A 27,645-nucleotide genomic window follows, 5' to 3' on the forward strand; every position below is an offset into this window, starting at 1 on the left:
CGCGGGCCAGAGGAGCCTCCGGAGCGCGCGCCCCCGCCGCTTTCCTTTGCGTCCGGCTCCCTCGCCATCTCTGCCTTGCAGTTTCTCACGCAGGACGCGGGAGGCGCCCCCCGCCCCATCTCGGCTCCGCTTCCTCGGGAAGCGGCCCCACACACCCCCGACACACCTCCCGGCCGGGCCGGCCAATCCGCGGCGGGCCTGCGTGACACACACGCCGTCACTTAAGCAGCTTCCACGCGCCGGGCCGGGACAAGGAGAAGGAGGCGAGGCACGACGCGCGGCCACTTTGGAGAGCTGCACCACGGACGAGAGCTTGACGGGGACGACGACGCCGAGAGCGAGCGAGCGAAGGAGCGTGCAGCCAGCCAGCCAACGCCGCTAGCCAGCCAGCCAGGCTTGGAAGTAGCCAGTCCCGAGGAGCCCAGAAGCAGCAGCAGCGCGGCGGAGCTCGACGGGCGCTTGGAGAGACGGAGCGCACGACGAGGGCGCACGGCGCAGCGCCATGGAGTCCGGCGGCGGAAAGGTGAGCGCGCGTTGCCTCTCCAACTCTCTCCCTCTTTTTCTTTCTCCGGTTCTCTGCCCGGGAATCCCTCCCGCGTCACGGATCCCCGGATCCCACCCCCCCGATCCCCTCGCCTGCCTTCCTGGCGTCCAAGCAGGCGATCGGGGGCGGGGGGCTTCCATAGCGAGCGGGCGCGCGCGCCGGACCGCTAGACCCCTCCGGAGAAAGCCGGCTGGCAGCGGCTCCCCCGTGTGGCTGAAGCCGGCAAGGCCCTCCCGCGACGGGGGAAGGGAGCGCGCTGCAATGCCGTGCCTACTACTGCTCCCCGCCCCCACCAGGCTGTCCCGCCACCGCTCGGGCTCCTCTCCCCCGCCCCCGTTGCATCCCGTTGCATCATGTCGCTTTCCAAATGGTTGGCCGTGGGGCAACCCCATAATACTCTCTAGCAAGTCGGGGAAGGACTGAAGTTCAAAATAACTGTTCCCTACCCTCCAAAAAAATCAGCAACGAACCACTGATGGAGAAAAAGTGTTACTTCCGTTAAAAGGCTCCTGGGAGGGTGTCCTTTGTCTCCTGTTTTTCGGCTGCTTTGATATTTAAATCGGGTTTCCCTTGGTTTTAGAGGGACTGAGTTTTTTTGCGGGGGGGGGTGGCAAGCTCTGGACTGGAAACCAAATGGGTTCACTCTCTTCCCCACTCCCCCCCCCCACGGAATTTGTTTGAGTTTTAGGGTGATAGCTTGAATGGCAGCGTTCATGTCCCGCCTCTGTTTCCGATTCAAACATTGGTTGTAAATGGGGTTTTGGTTTCAGGGCCTTCTGCTTAAATGCGATGGGGGAACACATCAAGATGAAGGTGATGAAATAAGGAAACATAAATAAAGGCAGCCTTTTTAACGTTGGACAAAAATGCAGGAAAGTTCAACTTTGCCTTTTCCTCCTTTGCTGCCCCGATTTGATTGGGTGGTGAGGCAAAGTGGAAATTTTTGGTTTGGAGCCTGTGTGTGAGTAAGTGAGTTAGTGTGTGTGTGTGTGTGTGTGTGTGTGTGTGTGTTGTTAGCCCGCTCTTAGCTTGAGGGGCTCCCACCTCCCCAGAGAATAATTTGTTCCACCTTTTGCCTCTACTTCAGCGTCTAAATTTTCCTCTACTGAATGGAAATTTTGTGTTTGGATGCAAAACTCTTGGCAACACACTGAACAGGTTTATTGATGTGCCGTAGATCTATATTTTTCTGAAACTGAAGAAGAGAAAAGAATGAAAAGAAATTGGGGAAACACCTGTTTCATTTATGATCACTTCTTAAAGCTATCCTAATGTTTGGCAACTTTACGCCTGTCAATATTCTGTGACTGGTTTATTTATTAGTGGGGTGCAATACACAAAGTTTTGTGTGCTTGTGTTCCCTATTAAACAGGGTTCAAGTGCCCTCTGGGGCTGCAGAAGGTGTTCCAAAAACCCCTGATTTTGGGACAGCCCACTTTGTTTGTAACAGTCAGCTGGGAATTTGTCAGAAACTCTGCAGCCTCTGTATCAGGGAGAAATGGCAACTTTTGTTGATGATGCCGTGATTGAGAAGCTGGAATATTTGACTGTGTGCACCAGTTTCTGCTTTATTTCCTAATTTACATTTTTATTTATTTTAAAAAAGTGCATTCCATCCTTCAAGGTCATCAGATGAGTGTATGTCACTTAGCTGGGGTTATTTTATTTTACAACAACCCTGCAATTGGCTGCACTCACGTTACGCAGAGGACATGGTGCTGTGGTTAAATTGTTAGGCCAGGACAGGAGAGACGCTGGTTCAAATCATGCTCTGCTGGGAAGTTCATGGGTGATGTTGTAACCCTTGCTTTATCTTGACCATGACCTGCCTTGCCAGGGCTGTTGCGAGCATAAAACAGAAGATACAATAAATGAACCCACGATGTTTCCTATCCAGTCTTCTAGCCTCTGTCCCAGTCTTTACCAGGCTGCAAAATATCCAGAGGGCGGCAGGTTGGCAAAGCCTAGACTTCATCATATTGGTTATCTGAGCTGTTGGACGCTGATATTTGCAGAAAGGAGAAGCATCCACAGCTGACTTGTAATGCAAGCCCACAAACTCAGGGCGCTTGGATTGAGTTGTGTGCGGCTCTGCACAGCAAAATCCAGAACTAGCAGTGTGTGAGCATTTGCAAACCAGTTCTGGTGCTCAGTCTTACATGTGTCTATTTGAAATTGCAATGCTGCTGGGTTCAGTGGGACTGCACAATGAGGTTGCAGCTTAAGACTCAGAAGATGCATTGTACTTAAAAAGGTAAAGGGACCCCTGACCATTAGGTCCAGTCATGACTGATTCTGGGGTTGCGGCGCACATCTCTCTTTATTGGCCGAGGGAGCCGGCGTACAGATTCCAGGTCATGTGGCCAGCATGACTAAGCCACTTCTGGCAAACCAGAGCAGCGCACGGAAACGCCGTTTACCTTCCCGCCAGAGCGGTACCTATTTATCTACTTGCACTTTGACGTGCTTTTGAACTGCTAGGTTGGCAGGAGCAGGGACTGAGCAACAGGAGCTCACCCCATCACGGGGATTCGAACTGCCAACCTTCTGAGCAGCAAGTCCTAGGCTCTGCGGTTTAACCCACAGCACCACCCGCGTTGCTGTATAAAGGCAGGTGAAATGGAGGAGAGCTGATTTTCACAGCCAGAGGGGCTCTGAGCTCAGGTACCAGAAATAAGACTGGGTAGGGTAGGGTAAATATTCTAGTGCAGCCTTTCTCAACCTTAGGACCCCAGATGTTGTTGGACAATGACTCCCATCATCCCTAGTTAGCAAGATGATGGGAGTTGTAGTCCAACAACATCTGGGTACCCAAGACTGAGAAAGGCTGGTCTCTGGGAAGTATTGAAGATCCAGCTACACTTACCAACATCACCCCAGCTCTTAAATCTGAGGACCCCACCCCTGAATTTGTATGGGATTGGGGTAGACCTGGGATTAAACACCCAACAAGCCTATAGGCATGTTGACTCAGAAGTAAATTGCACTATGTGCATTGTGTCTTATTCGCAAGGAAGCACACTGTGTAACCTGCCCCCATGGGTGTAGCCAGTATTTTTGTTAGGGGGCAGCCCACCTTGGCTATGCCCATGCCTGCCCCCTATGCATGTTTTCTCCTTTGGTGTTTAAATTCCAATAGGTTCAATGGGGCTTACAGATAGGTAAGAACTGTGTTTGGTGCTGCATGGTTCAGCTGCAATTTTGTGCTGCTTGTAAATCCCATTGCGCTTAATGTTCTCCTATGCATGTCTGCTCAGAAGTCAGCCCCATTAAGTTCAATGGGGCTTTTACTCCAAGGTATAGGCTGCAGCCTTAGAGTAAATAAGTCAGGCGGTCTGCTAGTCATGGTGACTTTGGTGAGATTAACTGGCTTGTGGATCACACCATCACTCTAGTGTTTTAGTAAGGCTTACTTTTTATTTTGGGAACAAGTAGTCTATTTCTCACACCTACCTTTATTGGCAGACAGTTCTGTTTTTTTGTACCGTCTCCCCTGAGTTTACAGATAGGTTTGGTCCCATGTTAGCTCTTCTCTAAGTAGACACATTGAAACTGATGAGCATGACTAATTTAGGTCCATTAATTTCAGTAGGGCTATGCTGTTGTTGTTAATCTGTAAAACGTTGCCTTCTATTACATTATATTAGAAATATTTTTTAAGACTCTGAAATCATTCTAAAATTCCTTACAAGGCTCACAATGGGGGGGGGGGGATAACTGGATTGTTTTCACTTTTTAAATCGCATCCCTCTTTTTGTGGGGGTTGCCTGTCATGTACCGCTACACATTGTAACTTGGTTAGTTTCTGTTTTGAAGATCCAGCAGAATATATTTTGATTAAACACAATCACATTTTATATTCTCTGAAATCCTCCTCTTGAAAACCAGTTAAAATGCACAGTTAAAATCTAGTTAAGTTCAGGGTGCGTTTCTGCTTTTACGGTGTACATGTCTGCAAGTGTCCAGACTGACGCGTCTGTAATTGGACTTTTTCTCCTCTCAAAATGTTAAACATACCTGTTCTGCAACATTTCCTATCTAGGAAATGACAGTTGTGCAATATCTGTAGACATTCTTCCCCGGGAGTAATAGAGAGATGTTTAATCATTCTTTAAAATGAATGGCTTTGTGTTTAAAAATTGTCTCGTACATTTCGGTTAATGGAGGGTGAAACCTCAGCACTGAAACGAAGATTGAGCTTGGGTTAGGAATGTCCTTTCCATCGCTAATGAACTTGGAGTATGCGGCAGCCAGTTGCAAATTTCTTTAGAAATTGTACAATGCAATCCTATAAAAAGTTTACTCAGAAGTAAGCTCAAACGGTTATACTCCCAGGTAAGCATGTATAGGCTTGCTACCTCGGTTTCTTTCGCTTTCCCTATCATTGATCTGTAACGATGCTTTAAGCGTTTCATCTTTATTTCTCAATTCATTGTCCCTGTCACTAATGAAAAAGAGCTTTCCCAGAATCTCATAGTTGTTCTTCAGTGTGGTGTTGTAGGGGGGGAAATTCTGCTCAAGAATAATCTGTGGTACTCACTTTTCAAATGTTGAGGTCTAACTCCCACATATATTCCTGGCCTCAGTTCTCTGTCTGTGAAATGGGTGACCTCTAATTGTAGAGAGTCATCAGGTCTACCCTTGCAATGTATATGTAAAAGGTAAAGGGACCCCTGACCGTTAGGTCCAGTCGCGGACGACTCTGGGGTTGCAGCGCTCATCCTGCTTTATTGGCCGAGGGAGCCGGCATACAGCTTCCAAGCAAATGTTCCATTGGATTGCTGCCAGGGGTGCCGACTCGAATAAAATATTGTGGGGGGCCCAGGTAAGCCCTGCACCGCATAATCAATCACATGACAAAGTGCGCACACACCGTTTGAATGGGAATACCCATCAAATTTGTTCAGCCCCCTCAAATATTTTATTGTGGGGGCCAAACCCCCCCGTTCCCTAGGAGTTGGCTCCTAAGATCCCTGCCAATAATGCATTTGAGTCAACAGTGGATTTCTTGGTTTCTGTTGGCTTATGGCAGGCATGTCCAAAGTCTGGTTCGGGGGCATAATCCGGCCTGCCGGTCGGTTTAATCAATCCGGTCCCTGTAGCAGTTTATTTCCTGAGGTAAAATCCTAAAAAAACCCCTCAAAAACATCAATCCTAAAAAAAGTTCAACAACCTTGGGGTAAAATCATAAAGAAAGGCCAACCACTTCAATCCTAAAAAAGGTCAGCATCTTTGATTGGCCCTTTGGTCGGCCCTCACGGCCCTTCACTTCATCAAAAATGTTTGGACACCACTGGCTTATGGAGAGCTCATGCATGAGACTAGTTCCTAAACTGGAACTGAGTTCTGTCTCGGGTTACATTTGGGGAGTGTCAGTATCCTGGCAACGACTGACATAAAAGAGCAGAAATCCTGCTGTGTGATGCCTGAAGATGAGCTGTAGTGCAGGGTTTGAACTATAGGGCAGGTAAACTCTTGACATGAAATTTTGGGAGGAAGCTTTCTCCACAACCCTGTGAGATAGGTAGGCCTGAGAGATGGCAGCTCAACAAAGCTCACGGGCTGTGGACTTGAACTCGTATCTTGCCTATCCATCATAACAGAGATGCCCCAATGGGATAGTATCCTCCATTATACCTGAGTGGAGCTGAGGGAGTGCACACAGCCCTGATCTCTAACAAAAGGGAATGACCACAGGGCTCAGGAGCTGTGGCTGCTGCTTCTGTCCTCTAGCTCCCCACAAGTACCTGCCACCTAATGCGATTGTCTAACGGTAGGGCTGGCCCGGTTTCTAATTCTCAAAAGGAGAGAGCAGGCAAAAGCAATTGAAGCAGTTGCTTAGGAGCTGCCCCATCTTCTGGTGACTTTCCCTTATGCTCTCAGCTCACCCTGACCAAGACGAGGTCACAGGTGATTCCTAAGAGAGAGGGAAGCCCTGGTGTGGCGGGCAGATATTACTCCCACCAGGGCAGACCACTGCTGCCAGAATTTTGATTATGCCTGTTCTAAAGGAGTTGAATTGGCTGCCTATTTCCTTCTGAGCCTGGATTTAGGATGCTGGCAAATCCTTTCGTTAGCTGCTGTTCCTATTGCAATTTTGTCTTATCTTGCTCCTTAGTTTTGTGCTTTTCGTCTGCCTTTTTTAAAAAAGTACATTGGTATACTGGTACTTGTTTTCATTTTGTATAACGCAGCAGGCCTGCTTTGTTTGGACCTGAGGTCTCAGTTTTGTTTCTCTGCTGCAAGTGAAGACCTTACTGTTTACTGTGGTTTTCTGGGTTTATTGTGGGGAGGAATCGTGGCTCAAGGGGGGAGAGCCTGCTTTGCATCCAGAAAGTCCTAGGTTCAGTCTAGGTAGGGTTGGGAACGTCCCCTGCTTGAAACCCCGGAGAGTTGCTGCCAGCCAGTGTAGACAGCACTGAGCTTGATGGACCAAAGGTTTGACTCAGTATAAGGTAGTCCTTATATTGGCAATTCAAGGGGCTGGATTTAGCCCATGTGCCTTCACTTGTGGACTGTTAGGGTAGGCAGCACATTGATTCCCAGGGCTATCTAGATGAAGTTGCAGTCTTGTACTAGACATGTAATCTGGGTGCAATTCAATAGGGCTGCCTTCTGAACTATGATGCTGCCTCACCCCAAGTCAGACCAGCTTGTCCAAGGGGCTGGTGGTGGCTTTCCAGCTGCGGTGGGTATCCTGTAGCCCTCCAGATGTTTTTTGGACTACAAGGCCCAGCAGCCCTGTCCAGTCCCCAGAGGTGATGGGAGTTGGAGTCCTCACCCCTGCTCTGCAAGGCCCTTTTCAGCTCTGTTAACTGGAGACACTTCAATGACAATTGCTAGAAATTGAGCCCGGGGCTCTCTCTCTCTATTCAAAGCCTGTGTGCAACCGCAGACTCACTCATTGTTTTAATTACATTTGCTTCCAAGGAACGAAAGCAGCACATACAATTTCCTCTCTGCCTTTTACCTTTGCAATGCTCCCATAAAGTTGGTATTGCTGAGTGTGTGTCTATCCCAAGAAAGAGTGAGGATTTGAAGCCGTGTCTCTGCAGACGTGGTCCGACTCTTATGGGGCCATCTCCCTTTTTAATAAAGGGACATTCGCTATGCCTCTTCATTTCCGAATTCTGCTGCCATAGAGGCAAACCCATTGAGCCATTTATCTTTCTATAGCTAAAGGGTCTCTCGGGTCCGTTTGCTATCCTGAAATGCAAACGCTTTCTCTTCCTGCTTAAGTTTTTTTTTACAGTGGTACCTCGGGTTTCATACTCTTCAGGTTACATACGCTTCAGGTTACAGACTCTGCTAACCCAGAAATAGTACCTCGGGTTAAGAACTTTGCTTCAGGATGAGAACAGAAATCGTGCTCCGGTGGCACAGCAGCAGCAGGAGGCCCCATTAGCTAAAGTGGTGCTTCAGGTCAAGAACAGTTTCAGGTTAAGTACGGACCTCTGGAATGAATTAAGTACTTAACTCGAGGTACCACTGTATTATTATTCGTTTTCATTGAAGTTTTTTCTGCATTAACAAAATAAACAAATAAGGGAAAGCACCTATAGCGTCTCAACTTTCCATTCATAGAGCCTGCATATGGCCCAATCGCACTGATAAATCAAGCTTGCAAAAAATATTCCCGCTTTAGGCTTGCAAAGGCAGAAGACCAGCCCAAGACAGAGCTTCACCCACATCAAAGGGCATTTGAGGCAACGCTGCTCGTGTGTGATCCAATGTTTCTGGGTCAGGATGCTTTTGAAAGATTTAAAATTGTGCAAGAGGTTGTCAATTGCTTCCTTTCCGTGCCGTGGTGTGTCTCCCCCGCCCCCCCCCCTTGTGTGCAGAGACTGGTCACAAGGCTGCCGATGGAACCCTGATTGCTGATGACACAGTCGGCAGGGGCGAGGGTGGTGGCAGGGAAGAGCTGGGCTGGAATCTTGGCAGCGCCACGGGCTGAGTTGCTCATAAGGTGTGGATTTGGAACAGGAATGTGGGACGTGACAGCTGGGAGCACACCACTGCAGGGGAAGGATGGAGAAGCTCACAAGCGGGGCACTTTCGTGGTCCGCTTCCTTCTCCGCTCCCCCCAGGCCAAAAATTTCGGAAGCCGATAGGATTAAAACAACAATTTATGAAGAAGGTGGGGAGGCGTTCCTTCTTTTTTCTTCTGCTCCTTCATCAAAGAGGCCCGGGACACAATGGGGCAGCCTTTGATCTCCTGGACAAAGACCCCTCTAGACCAGACCGGGTCAGTGGGAGTTGTCCCGGATCATTGTTGGAAAGGATGGGGATAATAAATATTGACAAAATGCATTCGTTATCATGATACGCTTTGCTGCTCTCCAGGATTCCTCTGGGCTCCAGAGATCCTGTACCAGTTTAAAAACAATTGCTTGGGGGGGGGGGGCTTTTCTGGGGTTTTTCCATCCGAAAAGGAGCATCTTTTGGTTCATGGAAATTTTCTGCTGGTGGTTCTGAGTTTGCGCGGTAGGCGAAGAGGCGAGCCGCCACTTGCAAGTCTGTTCTAGGCAGAAGAGTAAAAAAAAAGAGGGGAGGGAGTAAATATAATGAAAATTTCGTTAGGGTGGGGTAGGAAACCCCAGACAGCAAGCACTCAAGATAGGGGTGGTGGAGGAGCTCGGAGGAGTCCCTTAGACAAGGCAGTAGGCCTGTTTCTCCCTCTCCACCACAAAACACACCCTAAGCCTGAAATCCTGGACCCTCTGACTAGCGAGTAAGCCCCACTGGATACAATGAGCTCACTTCTGCATAGACACAAGACTGTGTGCAATGATTGTCCTGCAATTCAGTGGGTCTCTGTACTAAGCATTTGCACCAAAGGGATTTCTCCTGTACTGATGTCATTGCTATAGTGATGATCAGATATAGCAAAGTAGCCCATGACAAATATCCTTAAAGTACACTTCTTCTTTTAAAAAGCAAATTAATATTGAACGATCCAAGAAGCCCAGCTGAACATCTTGTCCCCCTTGGTGCTGAAATCCAAAATGGCGGTCCTGATTGAATCTGGGTTGCCAATTTCTGGTTTGGCTGCAGTTGCTCTAACCCTTTAACACCAACTTGATCTGGATTAGGAAAGTGTGTTTTTTTACAGTGAATGGGTTGCTTCTCCAACGCCTGATCTGTAGACATTTAGCAGATGATGATACTTCATGCTATTAAAAGGCACAAGAGCAGCTCACAGTGTCTCTTTTTCTGGTTAGTTGGCAACACTATACCTGGGGCAAGGAAGGAATTTTTTTGGGGGGGCAGATCTTGTGCTGTAGATGAAAGGTCAATTTTATAATAGCATTTCTGGATGCAAAACATGTTTCTAATATTTCTTTTCTTTTTTTAAAAAAATCACATAATTAATGGAAAGTGAGATCTGCAGGCATTGTTTTCTCCCAGTTGGGGCCATTTGGGTGATTGATTGATTGATTGATTGATTGATTTATAATATCCCTAAGCCACTTGTCACCATAGACAGTTAGAGAGTTTTATGTAAGAATCAATAAAACAATCTTATCAGCCAAAAGGATATAGTGTGTTTAACAAACAGTAGCCACAAACCCCACAGGTAAAATCACAAGATCCATAATGCAACTTAATTTAAAACGATTGCTGAAAGAGAAAGGTCTGTTTGAGGCTGCACCTCCAGCAGTGTGGAGCGGCTGAATTTGAGCTGAGTTGGTCCCAAAATCTTTTAAGAACGAGACATTGCATTAGGCCAGTGGCCCAACCAGTCCAGCATCTTGTTCTCACAGTGGCACATAGCTGTCAACTTTCAGATTTGAAAATAAGGGATCAGCAGCCTCACCTGTCCCGGGGACAGTCTCCAGGATATCTAACAATCTGCGGAAGCAGTGGGAAACGGTGCTGGAATAAGGGAATTTCCCACAAAAAAAGGGAAGGTTGACAGCTATGCGGTGGCAGTCCAGGTGTCCCAAAGGGAAGCCTGCAAGGAGGACCTGATATAGCAGCAACTCCCCCCCCCCCCACTAGGAACTTAGCAACTTCCCTGCCTCTAAGTTGTCAGATGTCACTGCTCCAGCTCTCCAGCCTTTTGCTCTGCCTGTGCAAGTTTCCGTCTGGAAAGCAAATGACAAAAGGTTTCTAACTTGAGCCATGTTGTTAAGCTCCTGAATTTTGGGGGCGGGGAGGGTCTTTACCCTGGCAAGAGCAAGTCTTCTTTGCGACGGGATAGGCCTTCACCCCTCCTGGTGAGAGAATGTGCTTGTTTCCGGTCGCTTCTGGCATTTGGGCATATTCAAAGTGAATGCATCTTGCCATGCTTCCCTCCACCCTCCTGATGAAATGGGGAGGCCCCTTTCTCTCCCCCATCTTCCTCCTCCCCTTCCCCCACCCCCCACTCCTCCATTGGGGAGGGTGCTGCTGGCATGTCCGCCTGGCGGGACTGGAGGGGGGGGCTGGCAGGCAGGCAGAAGCAGCCCAGCGAATGTGGGCGAAAGGTGAACATGATGCTCTGGCTTACGAGGGGGGAAGGGAGGGCCATGCGCAGGATCAGCATCCTGATTGGCTGTGGGGGGACGAGCCCCCAGCAACCTGAGATCTGAGGTCAGAGCTTTCTCTCTCTCTCTTTTTTTTTAGTTAGTGAGGAGTCCAGTTCGTACTGGGGGATGTGTACAAATGCATATGCCTTGTCCAGTGTCGTGGGTAATCTGTAGGCAGGAGCTGGGCTGAGGAACGTAATGGGTGTGTACATGACCCTTTGCACGTTCCGGGGAGGAGGGAAGTGTTGGTCTTAGTCTCTGAAAGGAGAGCAAAATGAGTCCCCCACTTAATCTTCTTTCCGTGGCCTCCCTCCCCCCCCTTGCCCGAGCAAGGAAGAGGGAGGAAATATATTTCCTTGGTGCTTTTAACTGTTTCCGCTAGGTGAACACTTCACACAGAAGGTGGCAGCCCCTCCTCCCCACCCAAAAGCCGAAATAAAATGCATTACATTTCCAAGATGGATATTAGAGGCAGTGGACTGTCTAATAAGAGAGCGAGCAGCGAAGCAGAAAAACTCTGGTTCAGATCTTCCTTTCCACTGTGAACTCGTAATGCGTCCTTCCAAAGCTCTTACTTTTCAATCTCCCACAAGCCCTAGTTTGTATTGGTAACCCTAGTCTGACTTCCAGGGAGGTGTTGTAAGGATTCCTGAGATGATACTGACTCCCGCTGAGTGCTTGGGAGGTAGAAATGGAGTCTAAATACTCTGCATCGCCCCCAGTATTCTGGGACAATCTATCCTTCAGATTTCGTATTTTTTTTGAATTTTGCAATGCTGTCCTCTGCTTTGAGGAAAGTGCTGCATATCCTAAGAGAAACCGCGTTTAGAAATGTGTTGCCTTTTGGGGGGAAACATTCACATGGATACTAATCTATGTGCAGATTTCTCAAAATTTAAAAAATGTGGATTGCGGTGGCGACAGGACAGAACAGGATATTGAATGAGCGCATGCAAAATGGACATAAGATGGAGCCAAACCGATTTATCTCGCTCTACTTACAAAATTATGCCTGGTGAGGAGAAGGAAGAGGGGTTTTCTCCCCACTATAATAGCCTTCCCAGCCATGCGATGTAATCAATGGGGACACTTTATGATCTCTTTAGAGCTGCTCTGTATCTGTCTACTTTTGTCCCTCCAAAGCTTTGACCCTTTGTGGTTCAAACCTTTGTTTCTTAGTTTCTTTTCTTTTTGCTAAGTTTGCACTTTTCTCCCTTTTTTTTGGTAGCAAATAAATTTAATTTTATTTTTTTATGGGACAGGCCAAGGAAAACACTTCTGGATACGGTGCTAAGTGAATGGGATAGAATGGGCTGCCCTGAGTGACGCGGATGCTGGCTTTCAAAAAGGGGGTTGGACAGATTCACAGAAGGATGCTAAAACACATTGGGAAGCCATTCGTAAATGAGATGAAATAAATCAGGGTGGAAGAGGAGGAGGGGTCTGCCTCTGGCTTATTGGTCATGATGGATATGTAGAACAGCTTGCTGGATCAAGCCAGTGGCCCACCCAGTCCAACATATCCTGTTCTCACAGTGGCGGACAAGACACACACCCCCCATGGGAAACTGGCAAGCAGGACTGAGCACCAAAGCACACCTCACTTGGTGTGTTTTCCAGGAACTGGTATTCGGAAGCCCTCTCGGGGGGGGGGGGGTTCCATAGTTGGACTATGTGCTGCTTTCTCCATGTGGCCTAATCCTTTGTCATAAGCTTTGTCAGGAGGGGCTAGCCGGGCCTTATTATGTCTTTTGCGAAAGCTCCAGCATGTGATTGTGGTAAATAGCCGTTACACAACCAGAAGCAGACGGGTTGTTGGCCTCCCCGGTCCCACGCTACACCTCGGTGGGGATTTATAGCGGCCGGCAGCTTTTGTTGCTCCGCAAACTAATCTCAAAGCTGTAAGCCCGCCACAATGTTGGCCGCCGTGCTGTTTCCTCCGGATAAGTTGCAGGGGATTGTTCACCTTGTCGTTTGTTCGGATCCCCCTCTGAATCACTCAGGGTTGGTGAGATCATCTACACCCACCTTTTGGCCCAGAGCGGGGATGCCGTATTTGGGAGGCGGGCAACTGATGGCCCCCCCGGATGCTGTGGGTCTCCCAACAGCTCCAGCTATAGCATGGCCAGCAGTCAAGGTTGTTGCGAGTTGTCCAGACACATCTGGGTGGCCACATGTTCTGCATCCCTATCTCATAGCTCAAATACAGTGGTACCTCGGGTTACATAGGCTTCAGGTTACAGACTCCGCTAGCCCAGAAATAGAACCTCGGGTTAAGAACTTTGCTTCAGGATGAGAACAGAAATTGTGCAGCGGCAGCAGGAGGCCCCATTAGCTAAAGTGGTGCTTCAGGTTAAGAACAGTTTCAGGTTAAGAACGGACCTCCGGAATGAATTAAGTACTTAACCCGCGGTACCACTGTATCCCCATTCATACTTCCTACAGTAAACCTGGTTTAAGTTCTGATCTACCAACCGCTTCTTCATTTAGTGGGCCTGATCCAGCAAGGCTCCACTTACATTCTTATGTCTGATTGTTCTGTTTCTCTGCCACATGTTCCATCGTGTGCAGCATAGAGTTCCCAAGATCCAGGACACTGATCTCTAATGTGGAACTTCTTTTTTTTTTTTTTTTGCTGTTAAGAGTTTCATAAAATTCAATATTTTGCTGGGGTATTTGGGGGCTTTTCTCCCTCATTATATACTAAATAAAGTGAAATCAGGCTGGATAAAAGGTACCTCTCAGTAATCAAACTTTTTGCATAGGGAAGCTTTTTAATGTAATGTTTTATTGTGTTTTTATATATGCTGAAAGCCTCCCAGAGTGGCTGGGGCAACCCAGTCAGATGGGCAAGGTACAAATAATAAAATTATTATTATTATTATTAGTAGTAGTAGTAGTAGTAGTAGTAGTAGTATCATTATTTGCATTGGTTTTTCTGACATGGTCGGAAACCTAGACTTCGTCATTCCAAATTTCCACTGTGGCTTTATCCATGTATGTCTGACAGTCCATCTTGCTGTCGTTAGCAAGTAGCTAATTAGTTCTCTGCTTTCACAGTCCAAACTTTGACTGTCCCAAGTGTCTTTAAATAGTGATGGTAGGAATTTGTAGCACACTTTGGTGGGTGTTTCTTAAGGCACCTGAGCTCCTTTGCAAATAGAAAATGTCACACAAGTGATCATTTTTATAAACCAGTTGGGGCACTTTAGTTTTGTCCGTTGAGAATGCTTAGTCATAGGAAGTGAGTCGGGCGATGGTGGTGTCTGAAGGGTGGATGATGAAGCATGACCTAGGATGCTCATCAGTCAGGGAGCAGGGGATGGGGGGGGGGGGAAAGGAGTGCACAAAGGTTGGGTTGTGAGGTTTCGCTTTGTTTTTGATCTGTGAACCAGTTCCCCACATGCACATCTGTGCAAAATCTTGAAATGGGACCTTTCAGCTAGATGTGTTTTTTTTAAGCTAAGAAAAGCAAGCATGCAGCAACATTTTTCTTCAGCCTGCATGTTTAAATTGCACATCTTCAGATGGCTCACTTCTGAAAATTCAGGTGTGTGGCTCCTCTTCAGACCCAGGTGCTGAGAACAGGGACTCATTCAGAGCTGCCATGGGCAGCCTCCCCTGGGTTTGTTTCTAGGATGCTTCTGTATCTGGAGTGAGTGGTTGATTGATCTGCTGTGGAACTTGGGGTGGGGACAAAGTCTGTTGCTGCCCAGTTGCAACACCTTTCTCGCTCCTCTTCTGTTCCTCCAGCAAAGGCTTATTGGAAGGAAACAACACCAGAGCAGGGAAGCAGGGCAGAGACCCAACAGGCACCCTCATCTGACGCTCACTGGCAGGACAGACCCTGCTACCTACCTACCTACCTACCTACCTATTTATCTATCTATCATCTATCTATCTATCTATCTCTATCTATCTATCTATTTCACTTTTCTGAACCACCCTTCATTCAAATAGATCCCAGGGTATCCAACAAAAGAACAAAATGTAATTTAAAATAAAAAAATAAAAGCGCATCTAAAATACTGTAACAACCACAACAATAGCAAAATACGAAACAAGCAGATCCAGAGGCAGACAGAATCCTGCCCCAATTTCAGGGGCTGAATCTCACCAGACGCTGCTCTGAGTAGACCCATTGCATTCAAAGAACATGGCTAATGTAAGTTCATCGAGTTGAAAGATGGATCTTGCATTCCAGGGAAGCAATTGAGGGGAGCGGTTTGATTATTTAGTTCGCAAAATTAATTTCGTTTCATAAAATCTATACACCGCTTGATTGTATAAAAAACAAACCGACTTCCCAAGTGTTTTACAAAAAACAAACCAACCCTCCAAACAATAAAATCATCACAAAAAAGTCACCTACAATAATTTAAGACCCTCTCGTCGGTCATAGATGCTGTAGTTGAGATTCTCTCATTACAAGGGGCTGGACTAGATGAGGCTCAAGGTCCCTTCAAACTCTACCATTCTATGAGCCTTGATGCTCATGTCTCTGACTTAACTTTAAAGTAGTTAGAGCAACGTCCCTGCCTGTCCCTCTCTGTATGTTGCAACGCAAATGCACACAGGTTGTGTCATCAAAGAAATTGACCTCCCTGTGGACTTCCTGGAGTTTGTTCAGGCAGTAATCAAAAAGCGTCCGAACGGTCAGTGATGAGTTTGTGTGCAGGCAGCGGGGGGGGGGGGGGGGGACAGGACGCTCTCCTACTAGATTAATGCAAGTGGCAGTAGGTATGCGTTGTTGCTTTTTGCTTTTAATGACAAATACCAGTCGTGGGTTTGGAGAGAGAACCGGGATCAAGGCTGGAGCAGGTATGGAAAGGGGGAACCTCCCTTTTTCGCTCCCTCTCCAGTTCCCAGCAGACATCACGATTTACGCAGTTGCTGTTTGCACTGAGAAGGAAACTTTCCAATGCAAATAGGAGGCAGCTGCAATATCCTGATCCGCCCCTCCACTCGTGTTTAACTTTGACAAGCAGTTTGGCCTTAAAATGGCATCAGAACCAGATTGGTTGATGATTTATTTGGGGTTCCTTCTCCCCCACCCCCCACCCCCAAATTGGGTTTCAAACTGCTCTGATTCTTCTGTTTTATTGTGGCTAGGCAGGCTGGGCACAATTTCCGCAGATATCCTCACGGAGCCTCGAAATGGTGATTTCCTGCTTAGGATTCTCATCTGGTGAGAGAAGAACTCCAAAATATTCCATTTTACTTTTTTTTGGTTCTGGTTTTTCTGCTGTGATTCCTGCATTGCAGGGGGTTAGACTAAAGGACCTGTTGGTTCCCTTCTAACACTACAATTCTGTGGTTCCCCATCAACCCCACACCCAAACCACTTCAACTTTGGAGCAGCCTGAGAACCACCCCCCAAAACAAGGACAACTAGCTGGTGATTCCCGCCCTCCAACAAATTTTACTTTGGATAAATTGAGTTTTTTATTATTAGGAGGGGAATAGTGAAGAGTTCCTTCGCCCCACCTGTTTCCAACATAACTGTATTCCTTGTTCTGGTGTCTCTATTTTGCTTCCCCACTGCGTCAGCTGTAGGTCTTCCTCTGTCTAAAATCAAGGCTGCAGTCCTAGGCACACACTTCACCTGCGCTGTGGGTTAAACCACAGAGCCTAGGACTTGCCGATCAGAAGGTCGGCGGTTTGAATCCCTGCGACGGGGTGAGCTCCCGTTGCTCAGTCCCTGCTCCTGCCAACCTAGTAGTTCGAAAGCATGTCAAAGTGCAAGTAGATAAATAGGTACTGCTCCGGTGGGAAGGTAAACAGCGTTTCCGTGCGCTGCTCTGGTTCGCCAGAAGCAGCTTAGTCATGCTGGCCACATGACCTCGGAAGCTGTACGTCAGCTCCCTTGGCCAGTAAAGCGAGATGAGCGCCACAACCCCAGAGTTGGTCACGACTGGACCTAATGGTTAGGGGTCCCTTTAACTTTACCTTAATCCCCACTCAACACAGGGGGAATTGTTTCTGATTAAGCAGGCATAGGGTTGTGTTGGATGAGATGTTTATTTCTACTGGATTGGTGGGGGGGGGGGGGAGCACAGGCTTCCCAATCCCAACCCCTTTGATGCAGAAGGAGTTTACTCCCAAGTAAGTGTAAGTCAGATTTCAGCCTTGGCTGCTGAGCTGTAATAACTTGTTGTGCTAACATGGGTTGGGTTGGTTGGTTTGTATGACGCATGCCTCTTTTGCAGTTAAAAGTGTTCTGTTTAACCAGAATGAATTTTTTTGTTTCATAAAAGTAGACTCTGGAAAGAAAGAGCATTGGGTTAGGAGTCGCTGTCATCGCTGTGAACCAGGGGGTCAGACTAGATAACCCTTGGGATCCCAACACTATGCTAAGTGCAAGAGGATGGGTTGAGCAGGGAACCAAAGGATTGGTCTCTGCAGAAGTGCGGCTACTGTGGGGGGGGGTTTAAAAAAAGTGGGGGCAACAACTTTTCAAAACTCTCTTGAACCTCAAGGAGCAAGTCCTCATTGTCTCCACATACTGTTTCTGCAGAGCAACCAAATACTGCTTGGGAAAGGGCAGTCAGACATTGTGGCTTTTGAAGTGCTTTGTGTGCCTTTCTCTTAAACCAGGCATGGAGCAACTGCAGGCCCTCCATGTGTTGCCTGACTACAGCTCCTATCAGCCCCAGCAAGCATGGCCAGTCACCTGGCAGGATGGGAGTTGTGGTTCAGCATCATCTGGAGGGTTCCCCACGCCTGTCTTAAAAGTCAGAATTATGAGCCCTCATAGTGAAGCCGGGAGGGACTGAAGTGTGGGCTCCTGGCAGAGGCTAGATTCGAACCAGGGGTCCCATCTTGATTTCTCGAGCCCGTGTGGTATAGTTGTTATGAGTGTCAGACCAGGACCTGGGAGAGCAGGGTTCAAATCTCCACTTGGCCATGGAGCTCCCTAGCTGACCTTGGGCCAGTCACCCATGTTCCACTTAACCTACCTCACAAGGTTGTTGTTAGATATAAAATTGAGGGTGGAGGGGAAAATCATGTACACTGGTACCTTGGTTTACATACGCTTCAGGTTACAGACTCTGCTAACTCAGAAATATTACCTCAGGTTATATACCTCAGATCGTGCTCCGGCAGCGCGGCGGCAGCAGGAGGCCCCATTAGCTAAAGTGGTGCTTCAGGTTAAGAACAGTTTCAGGTTAAGAACTGACCTCCGGAACAAATTAAGTACTTAACCCGAGGTACCACTGTACTGTATACCGCCTTGAGCTCCGTGGAAGAAAGGGGAAACGGAAACACAGCAACATGCTTCTATATACCTCTCTCTCCTTTAGTTACTAGGCTATGCCAAGTTATCTTATTTTGGCAGACACCTCATGAATGGTGTGCAGCTTGGTTGTGTTTAGGGTTTTTAAAATAATAATAATAATAATAAATTCCTGCCCTTTCCCTTTTTTCCCTTTCAAGTTTGAATGGAAGCATGTTGGACAATGTCTGTGGCTCTCTTGTGCTGGATTTTCTATGAACTTCTGCCAGGGCCTGACAGCTGTGTGGGCGCCTTTGAGATTAGAGGAGGCTAGTTAGCAGGAGGCTTTTCCTACCTGCTTTGATGGAAGGCTGGTCCAGGAAATGGGAACATCAGCTAAGTCCCCCGCTCCTTCTGACAACCTCCTTCACTGCGGGGCTCGTCCCTTGGGGTTTTGCTGAGCCTTCGGGTTTGGGTTAATTTGCGGACATGGGCTTATGTCCAAAGCAGTTCTTAAGTTTCCCATTTCGGATTTGCCCTTGCGCAATGGAACATTCTCTCTCCCCCCAACACCCCCCCCTAAATTTATTATGGTTCCCCACTCCCGAGCCTCCAAAGCTGATTTGAGAAAAATATGTGGAGGGAGGAGAAATGGGAAACGAGGGCATTGGAAGATGGCACAAACACGTGTTCTGCTGCTGTCTTGGATTCTTTCGCTGTGATTCCTGCATTGCGGGGGCTGGACTGGATGACCATTAGGGTCCCTTCCAACTCTAGAATCCTATGATCTTGCCCAGAGCATCACGGACTGTTACGGATGCTCAGTTTCTCCCCCGCAGCAGCCAGAGGTTTTCCAGACTGTTCTGGGATTCCTTGGAATCTTATTAGTGACTCCTCCTCAAGGTTCTCACCATTCTTTTCTTCTTTCTTTTTTTCAAAGCTTTTCTTTATAACTTTTCCAATATTATTCCTTATTCTTATTCGTTTCTACGCCGCTTTATGTTTTGAAGAAAGAATCTCAAAAGCGGTTTGCAGCACGTCAAAACATCAGATGAACCCAGAATAAAACAGCGAATGTAACAAGGGCAGCTGTGGCAGAAAAGACTGGGAGTTTGCTGTGCTGGGTCTCCCCTTGTTTTGCTAGGTGCACTCTGCTCACGAGGGGCAGCCTGAAGCCCCAGAGATGTGGCCACCCAACCCATCACAGCTGTCAACTTTCAGATTTGAAAATAAGGAATCAGCAACCTCACCTGTCCCGGAGACAGTCTACAGGATATCTAACAATCCGGGATAGCAGCGGGAAATGGCGCTGGAATAAGGGAATTTCCCGCAAAAAAAGGGAAGGTTGACAGCTATGCAACCCACACTAACAGGAGCTGGATGCTAGCCCAGCAGACTGCAGTTGCTTGGTTCCAGGTGCGCCAGGCCAGTTTCTGCTGCGGCATTTTTATCACTTCCAAGGGCATAAAACATGTGATGTAGCACAGAGTACCTTGTGACGCTCAGTTGTTGCTGGACCACGTCTGTCTTTGTCCCTAAGCATTGGCTGTGCTAGGACAGGAGCTGATGGGAGTTGTAGTTTTGCCCATCCCTGGTTCGTAGAACTTTGCAGTTAGCATGCAGGTGAACACTCTTTTGTCTTTGCAAAATAAATTTTCAAAAAGCAGTAACGCACATATCTGGGGATGCTGTGGTGAGCCTTTAAGGTAAACCTGCAAAATTTGATAATCTGGAATCTTGGGAAGGGCTGTAGCTCAGCAAACAGAGCATGGCTTTTTAAAGTGGTATTGCCGTGCTTTGAGTGTATGGAGTGAATGTGGCATTCGTGTCTGTGTGTGCGAAAGAGAGAGAGAGTGAGAGAGAACATTACCTCATGGCAGTAAAGCTTAAGGGTATAGCCAGATTGTCCTAAAAGCAGGTTCACATGGCTCCTCAAATTCCTCCCACCCCAAATTGAGAGAGAGACCATCTGGGATTAGCCAAGGCCAGATCCTGGATCCCACTCTCCCAAAACAAAGAGCCACTGTGACGTGGGTGGGAACAGAAAAGGGGCTTTGGGCATCCAAAGCTGCTTAGTTCAGCATGCGAAAATCAGGGCCCCTGTTTTGCTTTCCTGTTGCGGCTGAGGGAGAACCCCTTCTCCACCCCCACCCCTACAATCAGGCTGGTGTCCAAACTTGGTGGCCCCTGTTAACCTCCAGCTTGAAACAAGCCCCTAATTGTCGCTTTCGGCTTAGCCAGAAAGGAGGTGGGGAAGGGGCTTTGCCAAAGAGCTGCTGGAGAGATTCCATGCCCGGTTTTGCCCTCTTTCGTTAGGGAGGAATAACAATAGCGGCCTGTTTTCTTCCTATCCCATCTCAGAGCTGATATCCTGAGAGGACCGTTTTTCTTCATCATCATTATTATTAATTTTAAATCATATCTTTGCTTTCCATCTTATGGAACACACGAGCCCAGGGAAAAATGAGAGACAATATGATAGCCACCTTCAACAAATATGTGAAGGTCTGTCCCATGGAAGATGGAGCTAGCTTATTTCCTGCTGCTCCAGAGGGGAGGACTCAAACCAATGGATTCAAATGACAAGGAAGGAGATTGCGACAAAACCTTAGGAAGAACTTTCTGAGATTAAGGGCCATTTAACAGTGAAGCAGACTCCCTGCCCACAGCTTGCAGAATGATTCAAACGCTCGACTTCACAGGTGTGGTTTAAGGGAACCCTTGTTCAAGGGGCTGTCTGAAGGTACCCGGGGAACAAGTGTTGGAAGTTGTCGTTTTGACCGCTGATTAAAAATCTGCCTTGTTTTCTCTCTTCTCTCTCCTCCCCCCGCCCCAAGCAGATGACGGCTCGGTTGATGCTGGCTGTTGGCGGAGCAGTCCTAGGATCTCTGCAGTTTGGCTACAACACTGGAGTCATCAATGCCCCACAGAAGGTGAGAGCTGAAAGGAAGGAATGAATGAATGGCTTGCAGTTTCTCTGATGGGCAAACCATCTGATGGGCAAACCCACGTGGCCTCTGTGCTGGTCTTGTAGGAGGCAACTTGTTCATGGTAGGGAAAGATGTGCTAGCAGGGTGGGGAGGACATCCGAGGCATGTTCAGTCGACCCCCTTAGGAGAATGCAGCTGCTCTTTCAGGGGTTCATAGTATACAGATACGTAGTGCTCCAGCCTAAACAATTTCCCCAAGGGTGTAAGAAGGGGAAGGGCTGTAGCCCAGTAGTATAGCTTCTGCCCTGCATGCATGTGGTCTTAGATTCAATCCCCAACAACATCTTCAGGTAGGGCTGGGATTGTTCCCTCTCTGAAACCCTGGATTGCTGCTGGTGGTCAGTGCCGACAGTACTGAGCTACGTGGACAAACGGCCTGATTCAGTATAAAGCAGCAGCTTATTTTTCTGGACCAGGCCAGCATCCTTGCTTTCCATAGTGGCCTCTGGGAAAAGCCCTCAGCAGCCTTTCCCTGGTGTTGCACCCCAGCAACCACAGGTATAATTTCTCTGTCTATGGAGGTTATATCTGGACTTAATAGCCCTTGTAAATGTGTGGGCTGCATGTAGCCTGATTCGACTGGTTGTGCAGAGGTTCCTTGTGGATACATTATCCACACAGGTGTCTTCCTGCCCTTCTGTGTGGGTCCAGCACATGCTGTATATATCCAAGGCTTGTCCATACCTGCTTGCACGGTTGCCTGTGGTGAGTCAGGGCTGTGTCCAAGCAACCAAGCATTTAAAAAGTTGTTTTTTCCCAGCTTGTGCGTGAACGGGCTATGAATTAGTTTCATAGAGTTTCCTATTGCAAAGCGGGGTGTATGAGGGGTGCTCATAAGCCCTTGCTTTGCAAAACTGCAAAAATTATTATCAGTTAGTTGCTTTTCCTTGCACAAGGCAAAAGCAAAACACTTCACAGATACATTAAAACCAATAGAAAAAATACATTAAAAGTATCCCACCACAGATAAAGGCCACAGATAGAAGCCAAATGACTGGTTATAAAGGAAAATTGTCTTTTGAAATCCAGAAAATGCTGTGCAAGGTGGGAAATTCAGGCTCCCTCCCTCTGCCCCCCCCTTGCCCACCCCCCAAAAATAGCACATCCGGTTAGCCAGCTTACTGCCAACTCTAATGGGATTTGTTAAGCTGGTTCCCAGGAGAATTAACAGTCCCTCTTGTGCTGAGTGTTTTGTTTAAAAGGACTCGGGCGGCAGGAGGGGGGGTGCGGCTGCGTCATTCTCAACCCTTCTCGGCTAATACTCACCCAATGCCCCTGAGACGGATTCCAGAGTGGGATTTAAGCATGCCCAGGATGATTTTCAGACCGTGGTCTGGATCAGCTCCATCTCAAGATAACGTGGAGCTGGGAAAGCTTTGGAGAAGGCAAGGAAAACGACTGGGGAGTTGGAGCCCTCCTTGCAAGAAAGGGCTGTCAGTTTGATTAGCCAGAGGCACAGTAGAGATTTAGAAAACGATGCATGCTGTTGCATATACATGATGCATATATTCCAATAATAGGAACATAAGAAGCGGCTTCATATACTGAGTCAGACACTACTGGTCCATCTAGCTTGGTATTACCTGCACTGACTGGCAGCAGTTTTCCAGGGTTTCCGGTTGGGGGGCATTCCCCGCCCCACTTGGACTGAACCAGGGAGCTTGACATGCAAAGCGGGTGGTCCGCAGCTGGGATAGAACTTGCAGCCTTTGAGTGTATGGACCCACAGCCACAAGAGTAGTAGTGTGGCATGGCTAGCAGCCTGGGTAGCTAAAGAGAACTTCCTTGGCCAGAGACAGTATACCTCTGATTTCCAGGTGCTTGAGGGACCAGCAACAGGAAGGAGTTTTTTCCTTTGTGCTCTGCCTCTGGGTTTCCTGGGCTGTTCCTCACGGGATGCAGGTTGCAGGATTTAGATGCACCACAGTTTGATGTGATGGAGGGGGCTGCTCCTTCGGCAAACTAAGAAAACTGACCTTCCTCACCCTGATTATTCCAGAATAATAGAATCCAAGGCCAAAAACTCCCCACCCCAAGTCATAATTGTTGTACTAAGCACATAGCCAGAGCTGCTGAGGTTAGACACATGTTTATTTGAATTGCCAGCCAATGATAGTTGCAAACCACTGGCATAAATGATATTCCCTTGCTTATTCTGAGATTCCTTTAATACCCTCCCTGCTGCCTCTTTTAGATGTGCTTTAATCTGTGCACTTGCTACTTAAGATATTAAACCAAACTGCATTGAAGAGAGATTGCCCCGTCGCTAATTAAGTAATCACTTCTTTCACTGCAACAACTGAGGAACAGCTTTCTGAGTTAACAGCTTGGGGCCAGTTTACCTGCCCACTTGACTGCTCCAATCCATGGAACTGGCACTGTTAAAGGTGCTGTATAATACCCAGTTCCATCCTTGTAAGAAATTGATCTTCTGGGGTGCAGCACCCACACTTTGGAACTCCCTGCCGATTGACATCAAGCTGGTGCCTTTGCTGTACTCTTTTTCAGTACCTCCTTAAAAGACTTCTGTGTTCAGGAAAGCCTGTCTAGATAATGTAGAATGTTGTATTTATTTCTTTTTAGTAACCAGTGCTTTAATGTTTTATATGGTTGTCAACCACAAAGCTTTCTGCATTGCAGGAGGTTGGACTAGATGATCCTTGTGGTCCTTTCCAACTCTGATTCTATAAGAGGTTGTTTTGTTTTGCTGGATTCTTTTATTTACTTGAATTTTGTCAAGTAAACAAATTGTTTATTTGAGCCGCTTATATACCATTTAAATTTAAACAAAACTCTGTTCATTGTAAAATGCTGTGCTATAGAATCCTTCTGCATCAGATCAGATGTCAGATGCCCTCCCGTCAGATGTCAGGGAAATAAACAACTATCTGACTTTTAGAAGACATCTGTTTAGGGAAGTTTTTAATGTTTGATGTTTTATCGTGTTTTTTCATATTCTGTTGGGAGCTGCCCAGAGTGGCTGAGGAAACCCAGCCAGATGGGCGAGGTACAAATAATAGATTATTATCATATTATTATCGTCAGGGCTTTTGTGACTTAATGGTAGAGCATCTGCTTTGCATTCAGGCCGTCCCAGGTTCAATTCCTATCTGCTTCACCAGGTAGGAAAGGATCCTGTCTAAAACCCTGGATAATTGGTGCAGACAATGCTGAACTCGACTGAACAGCCCTTATTACGATTGAGGAGGAGAGTCTCTCAATTCTGTCTTATCTCTTCATCGAGCCCTTTGTAGACCCGCCCAGAGCCTTATTTAATGGTTCCCAGAAAAGCAGCTGTGCTAAGGCTGTTGCAGGAGAACCAGTCAAGCATCTTTTTGGTGCCACAAGACTAAAACGGATTACGCCGTAAGCTTTATCCGATGAATAATGGCGGGGGGCATTGCATCTGAGGGAACGGATTCATAAAAGCATCTGGAATAAGACGTGTGTTTGCCTTTTAGGTGCCTCACATTTGACGAAGTTTTCTTTTAAAGACACATCAAACAGGATGGGGGCGGGGGGTGCAGATGTTACTGGACTCCAGCGCACGCCATCCCTGACTTTGACTACACTGGCATGGGGCTAATGGGAGTTGGAGTCCATCCCCACCTGGAGGACCACAGACTCTCCACCCCCACAGTATTGCTCTGTGGTGATGGTGTGGGCTCACCTGCGGCTGTCCAGATGGGAATGGACTCCAGCTCCCATCAGCCCCAGCCAACAAGGTCAGCGGCTACGGATGAGGGGAGTTGTAGCCTAGCAGGACCTGGAGGGCTGCAGGCCTCTCATCACTGATTCAAGAAAACGTGAGGCGAGTTTGCTACTTGTTAAGGTTTCAGGTTGGTTTTAACACCGTAGTTTTGAGCTGATTTAGCGCACGGTCCTGAGTGGGGACGAGCGAAGCAGTGGTTCGCTTGCCACTTCCAAAGGCCTGCTGCTGACTTTTCCCTCCTCTTCGCACAGAGCTTTGGTTTCTTTAACCCCCCCTCCCCAATTTGGTTCCCATGGGGGAGAAATGAGCTTAAAAGAAAACACCATTAAATGCAGCAGAATTGTCCAAAAACAGTTGGGGTTTGCCGTCTCCCTGGGTGAGAGAGGAAAGAAGGAATCCATTGCTTATTCCGAACATGCAATGTGAGCTGCCGGGTCCTGACTCGTGAGTTATTCTTGGAATCCTGTTTAAATAATAATATATATATTTCTAATACTGTAAACAAACAATAGCACCTGTTGGAAATGCAAATGGCAAAGAGTACATTTCCTCCAGGGTGGAGAGGTTGGCCTCCAACAACAGCATTTGCCCTATTTTGTGAAGAAACTAAGAATTTAAATGCAGTTCTGAGGGACAGAAGGCGGATCTCTTTCCCCATTGCTGAATTCTCCCCGCCTTCCCCCCCTCCCCTTGCCCCAGTCCATTCCTGCATGCCTGTGATGACTCAGCATCCCACGGTGACTCAGCAAAGAACCAAACCTCCAGGAAGTTACACTGTATGGCATAGGATTTTATTTTTTTATGAACTGGTGACAGAAAAGCACCTGTGCACGACGCTTGTTTCCTTCCAGGTGAGGGTCACCTGGTTTGGCTGGGTGCCCTGCCAAGCTGCTCCTCGCTGCCATCTAGTGGAGAGAGTAATCACCACCTTGAAGCCCCAAAATGATATTTTGCCCACCAGATGTGTTGGGACTAAAGCTCCCCATGCTATTTAAGCTAGTCTTTGAGGAGAAAAAGAGCTGATCACAACAATTGTTCATAAACCCATACAGTAAAAAAAACTTTAAAAACATCTAAAATCAGAGACTGACTAACCATTGCAGTTTTGATACCAATAAGAGCCAAAAAAAATCAAGCATCTACAAAATTAAATCTTGACCCCAACAAAAACTTCTAAACAGCACCCTGCCCTAATATTAGGCGTCCTGAGCAGCAGGTCTTGCAAGACTGGCAGGTAAAATGGGCTCTGGCTGCAGATCATGAAGCCTCCAGGTTTGATCGCCTCTGAATTACTGGATGCTAGGGTATGTTATTATATTGCAATTCACTTTGAGTTTATATCTCATTTTTAAAAAAGTGACTAGTAAGTCCAACAAATCATAATTTAATCATCAGGACAGATGGAAGGAAGTCCTTCTTCAGACAGTGCATAGATAAACTATGGAATTTACCTTCCGCAAAAGGCAGTGATGGCCACCAACAGGGATGGATTGGAAAAATTCGTAGAGGAGAGGGCTATTGGGGTCTCCTAGCCATTAATAGCCATTATGGAGGCTATTATCTGGCTGCACAATCCGAGGCAGCAGTGCTTCCAAATACTAATTGCTGGAAAACACTGGAGGGGAGAGGGCTCTTGTGTTCGGATCCTGCTTGTGGGTTTCCCATAATGGGCATCTGTTGGCCACTGTGAGAACAGGATGCTGGACTAGATGGCCACTGGCAGACTCTGTCTATATTCTTAATAAGAAATGGTGGGAAAGGGGTCATCGGCTTCACACCCTGCTTGCAGGCTTCCCTTTGAGGCATCACTGCAGGGAACAGGGTGCTAGACTGGATGGGGCCCCCTTTGGCCTGATCCAGCCTCGTGGCTCTTCTTAAAGGATACAAAATGTGCTAAACAAATAAACCATGAAATTCGGTTCAGTTCCTAGCCCCATAACATTTCTTTGCCCGCTAAAACCCACAATGGATTTACAGTGGTACCTCAGGTTACAGACGCTTCAGGTTACAGACTCCGCTAACCCAGAAATAGTACCTCGGGTTAAGAACTTTGCTTCAGGATGAGAACAGAAATCGTGCGGCGGCAGCAGGAGGCCCCATTAGCTAAAGTGGTACCTCAGGTTAAAAACAGTTTCAGGTTAAGAACAGACCTCCAGAACGAATTAAGTTCTTAACTCGAGGTACCACTGTACCCTAATATTGGGAAGAGGTTTTGTTTTTACCAGGTGGCTTGGTGTTTTGCGTTTCAACCTTTTCAGGACCTCTGAAGGGCAGCTACCAATCTGGTAAAAGAGGCCGCCTTGAGGGATGGTTCAATTCACGGGGTCTCTCCTTGCTCTCTTCCTCTGCAGGTGATTGAGGAATTCTACAACTACACGTGGTACAACCGCTATGGGGAGTACATCAGCCGCGGCACCCTCACCACGCTCTGGTCCCTCTCAGTGTCCATCTTCTCGGTGGGCGGGATGATTGGGTCCTTCTCGGTGGGGCTGTTCGTCAACCGCTTTGGACGGTGAGCGCTGAGCTTTTTTGGCTTTCCGCGGTTTAGGGCCCTAGTTCGGTGCTAGAGCACCTGCTTTCTGTGCAGAAGTTCCCAGGTTCAACTCCCAAGGGCATTTTTCCAGGTAGGGCTGTGGAAGAGTCTTGCCCAGAATTCTGGAGAAGCCACTGCC

General features: G+C 47.5%; 1 protein-coding gene across 1 annotated transcript in view; it reads left to right on the forward strand.

Annotated features, from left to right (window-relative positions):
- Positions 1–200: 200 nt before the first annotated feature.
- Positions 201–27,645, forward strand: part of SLC2A1 (solute carrier family 2 member 1) — a 38,568-nt gene continuing 11,123 nt past the window's right edge. Inside the window, exons 1-3 of the mRNA XM_083753094.1 lie at positions 201–523; positions 21,112–21,204; positions 27,325–27,485. Coding sequence (XP_083609220.1) covers positions 503–523; positions 21,112–21,204; positions 27,325–27,485 — 275 coding nt within the window. The 5' untranslated portion in view covers positions 201–502. The remainder of the gene's footprint in view (positions 524–21,111; positions 21,205–27,324; positions 27,486–27,645) is intronic.

This window comes from Podarcis gaigeae (genome assembly GCF_964106915.1).
Source record: "Podarcis gaigeae genome assembly, chromosome: 8".
NCBI classification, from domain to species: domain Eukaryota; kingdom Metazoa; phylum Chordata; class Lepidosauria; order Squamata; family Lacertidae; genus Podarcis; species Podarcis gaigeae.